The 11,086-nt window shown below is 34.7% G+C and overlaps 1 protein-coding gene across 5 annotated transcripts; it reads right to left on the bottom strand.

Moving 5' to 3' along the window:
• Window positions 1-1,053: 1,053 nt before the first annotated feature.
• LOC115412554 (cell surface glycoprotein CD200 receptor 1) lies at window positions 1,054-7,363 on the bottom strand. Of its 5 annotated transcripts, none has more exons than XM_030125121.1 (7): window positions 6,973-7,363; window positions 5,974-6,045; window positions 3,893-4,198; window positions 2,018-2,287; window positions 1,743-1,839; window positions 1,597-1,639; window positions 1,054-1,515 (listed from the first exon to the last, which is right to left on the bottom strand). In XM_030125121.1, the coding sequence occupies exons 1-7, from the start codon at window positions 7,040-7,042 to the stop codon at window positions 1,426-1,428; spliced, it is 948 nt and encodes a 315-aa protein (XP_029980981.1). In that variant the 5' UTR covers window positions 7,043-7,363; the 3' UTR covers window positions 1,054-1,425. The 5 variants fall into 5 exon arrangements, with proteins under 5 accessions (XP_029980981.1, XP_029980980.1, XP_029980984.1 ...); XM_030125120.1 differs by having other exon boundaries at window positions 1,743-1,842; XM_030125124.1 differs by lacking the exon at window positions 5,974-6,045 and having other exon boundaries at window positions 1,743-1,842; window positions 3,893-3,969.
• Between the last annotated feature and the right edge of the window lie 3,723 nt (window positions 7,364-11,086).

Raw genomic sequence — 11,086 nt, forward strand, 5'->3', positions numbered from 1 at the left:
ACTGTATTCAGAACTGCAACTTTGACCATGACACATTTTCACATCTCATAACCTCCACCAAGGAGGTTATGCTTTTGGTTTGTCTGTGTGCAAGATAACTCAAAAAGTTAAGGACGGATTTCAATGAAAATTTCAGGAAATACTGATACTGGCACAAGGAACAAATGATTAAATTTCGGTGGTGATCGGGGGTGGGGGATCACGGGGGCCCACTGATATGCCTTGGCGGAGGTCTGCGCTCTCCAAGTGCTTTTCTAGAAAAGACAGCGCAGAATTTAATCATTTGTTCCTTGTGCCAGTATCAACATTTCCTGAAATTTTCATCCAAATCTGGGGCACTGATCTGCCTTTGCGGAGGTCTGCGCTCTCCGAGTGCTTCAAGTTTTTACTGCTTTTATACACTATTTTTTAGTGTGTTTATTTTTTTCGACAAAAAAGGTCACACAGTTACATACTGTGATATGAACACTTTGCCGCAGTTTGACCTTGAATTACATCAGTGTTCTCTTTGCAGTGTCTTTACTGTGATGAATACAACAAGACTTGGGGCATTTCTGTTAATACACATTCTGCTCTTCTGCTTCGGTTAATTACCCCACCCAGCGAAGGGTGGGAAAGGGGTATTGTTTTTGGTTCGATTTTTTGGTTTCTTTGTTTTTTAACACTCTAGCAGCAAAACTATTGGTTGAATTCATACCAAATTTGTTTTATAGATTGCCAGTGACCAAGAATAGATCTGATTACATTTTGGGAAAAGTGGGTCAAAGTCCAAATTTTTTTATGAATTTTTAAAATCTTTTTTTTTCTCCCATTTGCTAATAATGGGTGAAATTTCAAATGTCTGTAATACCAAACCTATTAATTGAATTCATACCAAATTGGGTTTATAGATTGCAAGTGACCCAGAATAGATGCCATTAAATTTTGGGAAAAGCAGGTCAAAGTTCTCAATTTTTTTAAATCTTTTTTTTCTCCCTTTTACTTATAATGGGCGAAATTTCAAATGTCTATAAAAACATCAATTTTGTTTCAATTTACTTCAAACTTGGCACATATATAGAGGCAATTGATATGCTGACATCAGCACACACATAGACATGATGACATCAGCTGGATCAATGCTAAAATAAGCTACAATACATGTGAGTTCCAGTGTTTGTTGTGCCTGGAACCAGTTGTTACATCAGTAGTTAATATTGTCCATGAACCTCACACACACACACCAGTAGACTGTATGTTGTTGTATTATGAGCCTCTGTGTACATTCGGTACATCCTCTATTGCATCAGTCAAGCTCCGTCAAAGAGTGTTTGACTCTCTCTTCATTCTCGCAACAGTTTCATCATTTCTCACTTTCAGCAGCTTTCGCTTTCCCATTTAAGGGAAATTGCATTTAGTTGCAAATGTGATGCATGTGCAACATTTTTATGTGAACATATCTAGAGATGAATTATAGATAGAGTTCACACGTTGAACGTAGCTCGCATAGGGCTCAACTTCCTCCACATCGTCTGTCTGAGAAAATCAGAAAAGTGTCATGAATAAAAAAGTGCTGATGTGCCATAAATGTGTAGTTTATGTTAAAAGTCTACCTACCTGTGGAGATTTGGATGACGAGACAACGGACTCCTGGCCTCTTCTAGTAAAAGAAACAAATACACATAAGGTGAATCACTGAACAAAAAACTCAAGGTTACAGGGTACAGTTTTTATTATTATTGTTTTTGAATGGAACGTCTTACCTCAACTTGACAAGTTTCTTTTGTCCAAAAAATAAAAATCCCAAGAAAAATGCAATGCTAATGGGAATAGCAAGATGCACCCACGAAAATGCACGACCTGCTGTGACACACAAGAACATGAAGGTTTATTATCAGTGAATATTTAGCATTAATATTAAGACTTGTCCTTATACTTAAAGTTATATTCTTGATATAGCATAAAACACAAAGTTAGCTCTGCTTGCTAATTGTGCATAAAAGCATCATTTTTAGTAAATGATATCCATTCTGCCAACCTTTTTCAATTTTTATCATCAAACTCTCCTCGTGTTCCCAGGACAGGTGGCTGATAGCACAGCTCACATTCTCTGTCTGCATGTCTGTGGGTAGTTCCAGTCTGCTCTCCACTGTAAAAAATCCATCTGAACTGTCCCTGGTTTCCACAGTTGAGGTGTTTCCTGTGTGACTCCAGCTGATGTTGGCTGCAGGTATTCCTCCTTCAGCTTTGCACACGGCCACCATTTTGTTTCCCTTCCAATCTAGCCAGGATGATAATTTAGGGGGAACTGAGAAAAGGAAAAAAAGCAGGAAATATAATATGATTTCATTGCAAATGTGTATCATTGTACTTTAATTATTGTACGTGTTCAGGCTTTCTCTGTTTTAACTTCTACACCAGGGGTGTCAAACTCATTTTGGTTCAGGGGCCATATTTAGCCCAATTTGATCTCAAGTGGGCCAGACCAGTAAAATAATGACTTAATAACTTATAAATAATGACAAATCCATGTTGTTCATTTTGTTTAAGTACAAAAAAAAAACATTTAAATTATGAAAATATTTACAGTTTAGAAAAAAAAAAGATGTGACTAACCTGAAAAAAGAGAAATTTCATCTAAAAAATAAGTGCAATTTTAACAATAATATGCCTCGACTTATTATTTATACATGTACATTTACACGCAATGTTACATAAACATTTGGTAACTGACAGAATACTGTTAAAATTTTGGAATTTGGAACTAAAATTTGAACAATTTCTACAATATTCCATCTCTTATTATTAATACAACTACAGATCACGGTGGATCCATAAATGCACCAAACATTTAGTAACAGGCACAATATTGTTCAAGTTGCACATTTCAGGTTGTTCAGCTTTGTTTTTATTTAGGTATTTATTTGCATTTTATTGTAAAAAAAAAAAAAAAAAAGTTTTGTAAATGTAATTATTTTCACTGTGTAATGTTATTTTTTTCACTTAATTTTTTTCCACATAATTTTTTCACAAAGAAAATTTGTAGTTGTCATTATTTATTGGTTATTTTTGTTATTTTTACTGTAGATCCCATTGGTCTGTATGTGGAACCTGAACCAAAATGATTTTGACAACCTGGACTGTTCAGGTTCATTTTTGCACTTTCATCCTGTGGGCTGGAACGGAACCTTTGGCGGGCCAGATTTGGCCCCCGGGCCACATGTTTGACACCTGTGTTCTACACTGTAAAAAATCTAAATCTTGACAAGTGTATTTTTCTCATTTCTGGTCAAAATATCTCATTGTACTTAAAATGAGACATAATGACCTCAAGAGTAACTTCAGTGAGATATAAGAACTTAGTTTTAGACAATAGATCCTGAAAATTTTATTTAAAGAAATCTGACCAAGATAATTTTCATTTGTTGCATTGGAAGATTTTTTTTTTCTTTTTTTTTTTTTTTGCTTAATTCAAGCAAAAAAAAAAAATCTTGATTTTTTTTTTTTTGTGCTTGAATTAAGCAAAAAAAAAAAAAAAAAAAAAAAAAAAAATCTGTCACTGGAACAAGTGAAAATTATCTTGGTAAGATTTCTTGAAATAAGATTTTCAAGATCTATTGTCTAAAAATAAGTTCTTATATCTCACTGAAAAGTTACTCTTTAGGTGATTATGTCTTATTTTAAGTGTGATAAGATATTTTGTCTAGAAATGAGAAAAATACACTTGATAAGATTTGGATTTTTTTCGTGTATATGGGTAATCCTATTGTACTTTTAATTTGCCTTCAATTGTTTCTCAATATTATATCAACAGATTTTTAAGTCAGATAGGGTCCATTAATTTTTTATTTTTTTTAGGAGTGGCAGTTTGTTGAATTGACCTTTTAATTGGTGCCAGAGACATAGGTCATACCTGTGATAGACACGTTGATCGAATATGCTTCAGCTCCTCCCGAGAAAACTGACTCACACTTGTAGATGCCAACATCACTAAATGAGAAATTTGGGATAAATAGGAACGACTGAGCCTCTGAGGTGTTTTGTAGAGACTTGCCATCGTTGCAGGTGTTTCGATTTTGACCATCAATGTGAAAAGCAATATCACAGTCTTTGTTTTTCAAGCGTAATTTCCAAATAACGAACATCATTTCTGTCCATGTCTTATCTCCACATGTCAGGTTAGCATCTCTCCCAAGTTTTAAAGATGAATATTTGAAAACTGGAAAAAAAAAAAAAGACAGAATCATTGTGTTACTTTTGAAAAATTGGTGATGAGATGTTTAGGCTAATCTATCTAATACAGGGGTGTCAAACTCATTTCAGTTCCTTAAGCCAAATTTGATCTGAAGTGGGCCGGACCAGTGAAATAATAACATAATAATATATAAATAATGTCAACTCCAAATTCGCTTCAATGTTTTAGAGTGAAAAAAGTAAAATTATGCGATGACAATGTTTGCATCTACCAACTATCCTTTAAAACAATGTGAATAGCATGAACAAACTGAAATTCTTAAGAAAACTAAGTGCAATTTCAACAATATTATGTCTCAGTTTATCATTTACACATGTAAATTACAAATTACAGATCACAGTAGATCTACAAATACACAAAACATTTAATAAAGAGGCAGAAGATTGGTAAACTTACACTTAAGATATTTTGAATTTTTCATATTTGTTCAGGTTTTTCGTGTTTTTTTGTGAAATGATTGTTTGTTTTAGTGTAAATACAGTAAAATGACATAAAACTGTTTACATTTAGAAGGGAAACATTTGGATTTGTGTGTATTTATAGGTTATTATGATAGTATTTTACTGATCCGACCCACTTGAGATTAAATTGGTCTGTATGTGGAACCTGAACTAAAATGATTAATATCTTCAGTGCAATTTTTACATTTCACAAATTAATCCCACGGGCTGGACTGGACCCTTTGGCGGGCCAGATTTGGCCCCCGGGCCACATGTTTGACACCCGTGATCTAATATCTCTAATCTAATCTCTAATATTTGGAGCATATCTATTTTCTGATTCAAAATAAATGAATCAAAAGACAAAAACCTAAATTTGATGTGAATATTTACAGACAAATGATAGATTAAAATTATTAATGACAGATATCAAACTTGAAACATGAAACTAAGTTAAAAATTTACAACATACAACTTGATACTCGTCATAACTGTTGGAACTAAAATTAAAATACATTATTTTACTTTAATTTCAGATTTTTACTGACAATAACACTTCTTACATAAAAACATTTCCATATTTGTCCCATGAGCCAATATATCCTTTAGTAATTAAGATTATCATCCAAAAAATTACTCAGATTAACAAGACAATTAACATTGCATGGACAAAAGTATTGGGACATATTTAATTCAGGTGTGTCATTACTAAGGCAGTGATACTTACATGCTTATAACATACTTCAGAGTTGGTTTTTACTTAATTTCATTGATTTAAAAAAAAATCATTATAATGGTTTGAGATGTTCTACCTCTATATTTGCATATTTGTTACATTAATTATAATTTTCAACCACAAGTAACTGTCCATTTTCTTCAACTCTCACTCAGGAAGTAAAATCAGTATTTTAGTGTAAAAGAAATATTGATTTGACATTTATCATGATAATTATTGAAAACAACTAACATTAACATTTTAATTATGATAATATTTCTAATCAACAGGGATGAAAAAAGACATCCTATAAGCTGTGAATGTGATATGTCCCAATATTTTTGTCCATTTACTGTTTTAAACACTAATTATATTGGCATTACTGTATGTAATGTGCTTTAAAACCATTATATTCTATCACTGTTTCAGGTTAAAAACAGGTCATCAGTACCATCTCTTGTTTCATTTTTATTCATCTGTAGTCATATCCAACCATCTGCACCCTCCCATTTCAACATGTATCTTCTTTTACTCAACATATTCATAATGCAAATCTGCTGAATAAAAATGTGGGAAGATTTTACCATAGTTTGGTGACGAGGAAGAAGTAGCGTTGAGTTTCATTTCAGAGGTGCTTTGATTAGTTCTTGAGAAAGCTGGAGGTGGATGTAAGGAAACAGTTAGTAAAATAGACTAAATAGTAGTTAGTGACAGATTCTGAACTATTTAACTATTAGGAAAACAAGTAAAATGATTTAGTGGAGTTAGTTGGTTAGTTAAAGTGTGAAGCAACTTGATTATAATACACAGCAGAAAATCACATAGTGCAAATTAAGTGCAATGTAAAATTTTACACCAAAAAAAAAAAAAATTGTCAGTTACAGTTCATGGACAGTAAAGGGTACATATATATGTCACAAAAACACTATGTAAGAATCCCCCCGTTGTTTGTTTTGCAATGTCATCTTGCTACCACGTACATATCTAAGTATAGAAATGGCTTGTTCAACACCTTTCAGAAACCCCACACTGGGGAAAAACTGCATGATACCATAGCTTGATCTGAAATCATGACATTCACTGCAGAGGCAAGCAGTCACCAATTCAATCAGAAAAGACAGGGCATCCTTTTTAGCAACTATTGTGGAACATATGCTGAACTGTCAGTGTCTGTATTACCCCACCTCCATTCTTTCCACTGTTCGTCCACACTTCAATCTGTGTTGCTACAGTAAAACAGAAAAATAACCCAAATCTAATCTAAATTTACAGTTTATGGTATAATACTGGTTCTAGTATCACTAAGATATAAAAATAAAAACAAAATATGTGGTTAAGACACACAAAAATTGCATTATATTCAATTTACTTGAACACATTGGACCGTACATTTCTTCGTAAAAGACTAAGAAATATTCAATTACGTGTAAACGCTGAATTTTCATGAATCTGTACTCGTACAAATATAAAATCTAATTGTTCTGTTATCTCATCTGCTACTTTTGTTGGTTAACTTAACGGAGAAAAAAATCTATACACTTTAGCAAAACCACAAGTGGTAAAAAACATGTAAGTGTTCAAACCTTGGTCCAGACTCCATGCTTCAGACACCAAGAAGATAATCGCAGCATAAACCAACTTCATTTCCTTCATCTCCAGTTGAGTGAAGACTCCTCCGTCAATGGAACCACACAGAATCTTACACCAGTAAAATCATCATTTTCAAGTCTTTACCCGTTCACCTTTACAACTGATGCATGTTAGTACATTACATAATCTCTGGTTCTGTAGTTATCATGTCATTAACCAAGAGTTAATGTGTAATTTCACTTTCTCTGTTTATGCTGAATAAGCTCCTGAGTTGAAGACGATAGGTTTTCTTCTCTGTCAAGACCTAACTGAATATCCCTGACAAACCTCATGTCAAAGAGATAAATAGGACATGTGACTAAGAAAACCCTGCCTCCCCTCTCTTTCCCCTCTCCAAACTGCTTTCCACTCAAACATCTGCTTTTTTCCACCACACCACACAGAGTGACGTCTCAAAAGCCAAGACATTCGTTTCCTGTCTTGCCAGTCACATGATCACCCCTCTGTCAAAGCCCTCAAAACACTTGAAACTCAACAGAATTTCAAGGCTGTGTTACAATAAGCAAATAATAAGTTAATGGTACGTTATTAAGCTTTATCATCAAAATAAAATCCTATTCCTTGTGCTGATTCAAGCTAAAAATAATGCAGTTTAATGTAACAGCCCAGCAATAAATCCAATCATAAAAATTATTACAGTAGGTTTAGTTCTTAATTCAGTTGAGAGATGATGTGAGTGTACTGTTTGGAATTATGAAATTAAACAAACTAGGATTTGAATGAGGAGCCATGTGCCTGATTGAAGAATAAGTCAAGATCATGAATCTGGTGCAAAAGACATTTTTAATTTGCATCAACAAAGCACTGAAACTGATACCCAGGATGAACTTGTGCTTGTCAGCGAAATGCTAGGTGTGTGTTGTAGGCCTTAGCCTGATAATGATAATACCACTTCCTATCAGAGCAATAATAATGAAGATAATTTGCTTTTTGTAAGATGTTGAAAAAGTGGAATAAAAGGCACATTCAGACATTTTTGGCATTTTCTCAAAAGTAAAGGTGACTGTTGCCCTATAAATCACATGTCACATGAAGATATGACTCATTTTCCCGCTTTAATTTCTAAAGGTTCTATGTGATAATTTGACAGTATTGACGCTGAAATCTCAACAACTACAAGAACCTTACAAAAGATATGATCATAGAAGATAACATAGATACATGAATCCACATCCTGTTTGTTTTAAGGTTCAAAGATTTTTTAGGGTTTTTTTTTTTACACGTTTGTTTCTTTTAGGGTATTCACAAAAAAGTGGAATTATTCAGGACGGTCGATATGATCAATAACAAGGATCTGGAATTTCTGATAATCTAATGTATTATTTAATTAACATTTGAACATTAGAATTGTTGTATATGTTCTATGTTTGAATTTCAAATTTTATTTTTTTGCTGGAAAGCATTTGTCATGTTCTTACCATTAAAAAGAGGACTTTAAAACCACATACAACCACACAACTTATTATTACTAAGATTGAATTAAATGGACTCAATCTGTGTTACACCGAATTAGCATTTAGCTTTTAAAGAAATGGTTAACTGCTGTTGAGGTTTTTGGATTTGCAGAGGCATTTTTGCTGAATAAGTACAATTGGTTGACAGTTTGTGGTACAAACTAGTGGGTGAATGAGTCATCACTTATTTCATCATTTGCAAATCCATTTTGCCCCTTTTGCAGCTCAGACGTTAATTATCAACAACACCTTCTTTATCTTTTGTGCATGTGGTTAAGAGCTGCATATGCTGAGGAGTTTGTGGTTCATGACTATAATGTGAAGCACCTAGATATTAACAGACTTACCAGCGAGAAAAGCGGAGATGATCAAAAGCTCAACTTTTCCGTTTATTTTTCTGTGCTCTCGCTTTGCAGTATATGCGGCATGATTTCAATAGTAAGTACGATTTTTCGTTTGAAGACTATTTGCTCTTGTTCTATGAGCGCCTCCTTATAAAGTCATTTACAAATTATAGGTTTGGGTGTAAAAGGCAATAACCCCATTGGGAGGTATTCCCATTGGCTCTGTAAGTTGTTGCCTCAAAAGCACAGAGATCCATTTTTGTTCAATTCCTCTTTTTCTAACATCTAATATTAAACTGTTTGTTTAACAAATAAATAGCAGAAGTTCAGCTGACTATGAGCTGGCACATGGGGCACTAGCTTTTCCACAGATAATTGCAAAACCCTTCAGTAATAATGCTTTGGTCAGCTGTGCCTCGTCAAAACACCTAAAAATAATAAACAAAAGTGTGTGTGTGTGTGTGTGTGTGTGTGTGTGTGTGTGCGCGCGCGCACTGGGGCTGGATGGATGTGGGTGGATGTGCACTACTTCCCTTTGATAACCATGACTTCCTGTTCATGTCCAAATCAGCCTTTTTGCTCACAAAAGATATGTTCTGAAGACTAAAGAAAAAGTGAAATGCAAGGATGAGTGAATAGTCTGTTATTAGTACACAAAATAACACAGCAAAATACATTATATGGACAAAAGTATTAGAACACACTAAAGTCAGGCGTTTTGACAGTGGATAAGCAAACAATTATGACGAATGCAAGAATTTTATATTGTAATAAATATCATTGCAAGAAGCAGTTTTATTTTGTCTTTAGAGTTATTTTTGTTTATACTGTCATGCAAAATGTTTACAAAATGCATCAAAGTTTGCGTTCACTACATTTTTCTCAAAATTGTTTTTTTAGGAATTGTTTTAAATATGATACCTCTAGATTTATGAAATATCTGTCATGTTGTGATCATAAACAATCATGCAATAATCATGCATCCAGGATGTGGTACGTACACTCCTGATCAAAATCTATTGACCAGTTGAATTAACAATTTGGACTGTTGGATCCTAAGAAGGTTCTAAGTAGAGTTTCAAAATGCAAAAGGAAGAAATGGGAGTGAGACAAAAAAATTGAGTAAGCAATTTATTGAAAACAACAATTAAACTGAAATAGGCTGTTCATCAACTGATCAAAAGTTTAAGACCACAGCCTTTAAAAGACAAAATCTGTACAACAATGTGGATTCAGTGTCATTTCCTGTCAGATATTCATTCTGTCATGACCTGCTGATGGCAAAGACAAAAAAGCTTTCTCTCTTTGAAAGTGGTTGAATTGTTGAGCTACATAAGCGAGGCCTCTGACAACACACCATCGCTGCTGAGGATGGATGCAGTAAGACAGTCATTTTGAATTCCTTAAAAGATCCTGAGGGTTATGGAACAAAAAAGTCAAGTAGTAGACCCAAAAACATTTCACTGGTGCTGAGCAGGAGGATCCAATTGGCTGTCCGTAAAGACACAGGATGATCCTTGACCCAAATTAAGGCGGTTACTGGTGCCGACTGCAGCCCAATAACCATCAGATGGCATCTGCCAGAGAAGAGCTTTAAGAACAAAAAACGTCTTCAAAGGCCTTGTCTCCTTCAACGCCACAAAACTGCCCATTTGGACTTTACAGTAGACCACCAAACATGGGACATTGACAGGTGGAAGAAAGTTTTATTCTCTGATGAGAAAAAAACTTAACCATGACGATCTTGATGGCTTCCAATGTTACTGGCATGACAAGGAGTTCCCACTGGAGATGTTTTCTAGGCGGCACAGTGGAGGGGGCGTGGCCATCCTAATGTGGGGTGCTTTTTCCTTCAGTAGAACAATGGAGCTTCAGGATGTACAGGGGTGTCAAACGGTGGCTGACTATGTGGAGATGTTGCAGGGATCATCCCTCATGGCTGAGGGTCTGTAATGGGTCTGTACGCCCAAAAACATGGTGTACACCCTTTTCCACACTCATGTTCAGATGTATTAAGAGTGAAACGAGCGTGGAAATGTGCGGTGCTCCACACCAAGTCCATGTCTGGTGTACGCACGTTTCTAGTACTTTTGAACATTTGGCGACACTTAGCGGTGATACTGGGAAACTGTTAATAATGTGAAAAAGGTCATTCCTCCGATTGATGTGCACATCAGAGAAACACAGATGAACAATTAACACACTGGCACGTCATCCTACTACCAGAGCAGCACATTCTCCCACCAGAA

Source organism: Sphaeramia orbicularis, chromosome 21, assembly GCF_902148855.1.
Source record: "Sphaeramia orbicularis chromosome 21, fSphaOr1.1, whole genome shotgun sequence".
NCBI classification, from domain to species: domain Eukaryota; kingdom Metazoa; phylum Chordata; class Actinopteri; order Kurtiformes; family Apogonidae; genus Sphaeramia; species Sphaeramia orbicularis.

Coding starts and splice junctions, on each gene's coding strand:
- LOC115412554 (XM_030125120.1), bottom strand. CDS start 7,042: ATGAAGGAAATGAAGTTGGTTTATGCTGCGATTATCTTCTTGGTGTCT. Junction 4,199..5,973: donor TTCCTCGTCACCAAACTATG/GTAAAATCTTCC, acceptor TTTTTTTTCCAG/TTTTCAAATATTCATCTTTA. Junction 1,843..2,017: donor GATGATAAAAATTGAAAAAG/GTTGGCAGAATG, acceptor TGTGTGTCACAG/CAGGTCGTGCATTTTCGTGG.